The sequence below is a fragment of the Pterocles gutturalis genome, unplaced genomic scaffold, assembly GCF_000699245.1.
Source record: "Pterocles gutturalis isolate BGI_N339 unplaced genomic scaffold, ASM69924v1 scaffold27352, whole genome shotgun sequence".
Taxonomy (NCBI): domain Eukaryota; kingdom Metazoa; phylum Chordata; class Aves; order Pterocliformes; family Pteroclidae; genus Pterocles; species Pterocles gutturalis.
The window spans coordinates 1-3031 of record NW_010111016.1 but is presented as its reverse complement, the minus strand read 5'-3'; the positions used below and the strand labels follow the sequence as shown (position 1 = coordinate 3031).

The following is a 3031-nucleotide window of genomic DNA, read 5'->3' as shown; positions in this document are numbered from 1 at the left end:
AGAGCTATACCCGGGCCCGTTGCCTCCTCCCTCCCCGCCCGGCCCCAGGACGGCTCTGCCCCGCCGCGCCGGGGGCTCCATCCCCCCGAGAACTGATCGTGTGTTACTTATACTGGGGAAAACACACTTTGAGGGTTTGCCTTGAGAAGCTGAAGGGAGGAAACCAAATTGACACTCATTTTTGGTTTTGAATTGGATCAAATGGCTTTGCCCCCACCCCGGTCTCTAAATTAGTTGCAGTTAATGCTGCAGCTTCAGTAATGCAGATCCGCTTCCCTGCCGGGGTGCTTACACTGAGGATGATGATGATTTTCTGCTCTCCTCAGGCCTCGTTGCACCGTAAAAAAAACTCGACGTGAGGAGCGCAGCGTTCCTGTCCGGTCCCATCTGGGCAACTTGCTTTGAACGCCCCCGAAACGGAGGCGGGCGCCCGGCCCGAACCTCGATCCTGTCGCTGCCGATGCCAAGGGGAGGGGGGGGTCACAGGGTACCACAGGAAGCAGGATCGGGAGTTTTGTTCGGGAGCTTTGGCAGCTACCGGAGTCCTTTTCCTTCCTCCTCCTCCCTCCGAGCCCGGGCTCCCCCCGCCCCGTGTTGCGCATTTCCCTGGACGGGAGAGATTTCCATTTCGCTTAAAGTCGAGAGGACTTGCATGTGGAAAAAGTAAACTTTATTAGACTGAGGTAGTTTAATTTCGAGATACAGAACACGGGGAAGGGAGTGGAGGGGAAATGGGAGATTCCGATTAAGAAACCGATAGTTTTTCTCGATTACGGTTTTCCTTTTAAAACAATCTTTAACAAAAGTTGTCACGGTTTTCAGTTCTTCCTACCCTAAAGTTTCTCGTGGGGAAGGGAAACAACTTAGCCACGGTTAAATAATAGTTTTATCGGACTCTGATAAGCCTAAGAGGGTGGGGGTAGAAAGAACTGTGCTACTTCGCTCCAAGACTTCAGGCTATCGAGAGGTACAATAAATAGCAGCCAGTGCATCAGTGCCTGGGGGAACCAAGCCCCGCGGCCCCCCCGCAGTCTTGTTCCCTTCCACCTTCACACCTCCTACGACAGTGACCATTGCCCAAAGAACCCCGAGGTCAGCCTGCGCCTCATCTCGTTTTCTCTGATAGCACAGCCCTCCCACCCCAGGAGCACTGACAGTCACAGTCGCAGAGCGTGTAGAAAACCCTGTAAAGCAGTAATAGTGCAAAATGGTAGCAGAGGAGTTGTATTTTTTGCTTGGTGTTTGGGTCTTTGCAGAGGGCTCTAGCATCTTGGGTCCCTCAGATCTCATTCCAAGATATACATACAGTAAAAAAAAGGGAAATAAAAAATATCGAAATTTTTTTTTACAATCTCTCGGGGAAGAAAACTACATCAAACATAGGATACGGGCAGGCAAAAGTCGTTGTGCACATTTTTAAAACGGGATAAAACTAAATTCGTTTTAACGTTTTTGTGGTTGAAAGTGCAGTTCCTGTAGTGGAGGGAGAGGGGAGAGGGAGAAACGTCCCTGAGACAAACGTCTATTGCTAAGGATATACGAGGACACGGCTGCTCCTTTGGAGTCCAGTGTTTTACAGAGGGTCTATAAATTAAGAGATAAATGCAAACGGGAGAACTGGTATCACACGCGTGGAGACAGCTGGAACCAAAGGGACTGCTCGGAGGGAAGCGTGGCCTTGCTTCCACGCGTGTGTGCAGACGGAGCTGTGCATGGGAGGTGCGTGTTCCTGCGTGCGTGCCTGCTGGGGTCTGCAGGGAGCAGCTGCCCCTCGAGGGCTGATCTCTGTGCCCCTGCTGGGACGCGTTTCAGGAGGACACGGAGCTGGGGGAGGCCTCAGGTGAGGTGCAGTTGGACTGATCCGAGGCTTCACTTGTTCCCTTCGCAGACCTGGAGGCAGCAGCAGGGGCAAGACCTTCCTTTTCCCTTTTTTTCTGTTTCATTCGCCTGTTCTGGAACCAGATCTTGACCTGGGTTTCGTTGAGCTCCAGGGTAGCGGCGATCTCCACCCTCCGGGCCCGGGTGAGGTATTTGTTGAAGTGAAACTCCTTCTCCAGCTCCGTCAGCTGCTTGGTGGTGAAGTTGGTGCGGATGGTGTTGGGCTGGCCCAGCAGTCCGTACTCCGACACTTTAGCTGTTAACGAACAAACACCAACAGGGCAGGAGCAGCCACAGCACCACCCTCGCTGGAGCCGTGGGGCTGCGGGTGAGGGCTTTCCCCCCCTCCCCTCCTCTCCCGGGCATTTGGTCCCTCCACAACCCGGAGCTTTGTGCCCCCTCCCTCGGGTTTGCGGTTATCCCTGGCTCCCCAGCCCAGGGGGACAACCTGGAGGGACAGACCACCCCGGGCTCGGGAGAGCTGCCCCCCTTCCTTTGCAACCATTCACCCCAGTTCCCTAAAAACTGCCATGAAACTTGAACGTGCGTGGGAGGGTGATGGGGAGGAGATGATGGGGGAGAGGAGGAGGGAAGATAGTGGTTTAAGGAAGATTGTGGAGAAGGAAGCTGAACAATAGGGGAGATGGAAGCCACGACTGTGGAAGAAGCAGGAAGCCCGGAGCATTTCCTTTTCCGAGTTGGGCTTAAATCGCATTGGGCCTGCGGGAAACTGAGCTCAGGGACCCTCCATCAGATGTGTCTGGAAAATCTCTAGCTGGATTTTCCTCAGTGCTGAGCTGGTGTTAAAAAAAAAAAAAAAAAAAATCCGTGTTCCCCTGGAAGATGAGCCAATTACCTTGGGTACAAAGCCCGGGGAAGGCAACCTTTCCTTGCAGGGCTGGGGAGATGCCCCCCACCTCCCTCCTCCCCTGGCTGGGGACCATCCTTACCCAGCTCTGCGTTCCCCAAACTCACCTGTCTTGGGGGGGTTCCTCTTCACTTTCATCCAGTCGAAGGTCTGCGTGGCGCCGGGGCACGGCTCGGAGGGGCACGTAGGTTCTTTGTCCTCGTTTAATGAAGGCGAAAGATTGCTATAAACACCGGGCAAGTAGCTGGGTTGCTCCTGCCCGTAAAGGTGTTGTTGCTGGTACTG

At 54.0% G+C, this 3031-nt stretch overlaps 1 protein-coding gene across 1 annotated transcript; it reads right to left on the bottom strand.

Annotated features, from left to right (window-relative positions):
• Positions 1 to 1808: 1808 nt before the first annotated feature.
• Positions 1809 to 3028, bottom strand: HOXB1 (homeobox B1; the record flags this gene model as incomplete). Its single annotated transcript, XM_010073621.1, has 2 exons — positions 1809 to 2134; positions 2854 to 3028. Coding segments are annotated over 2 exons (501 nt in total), but the record flags the coding sequence as incomplete, so codon positions are not given.
• Positions 3029 to 3031: the final 3 nt, after the last annotated feature.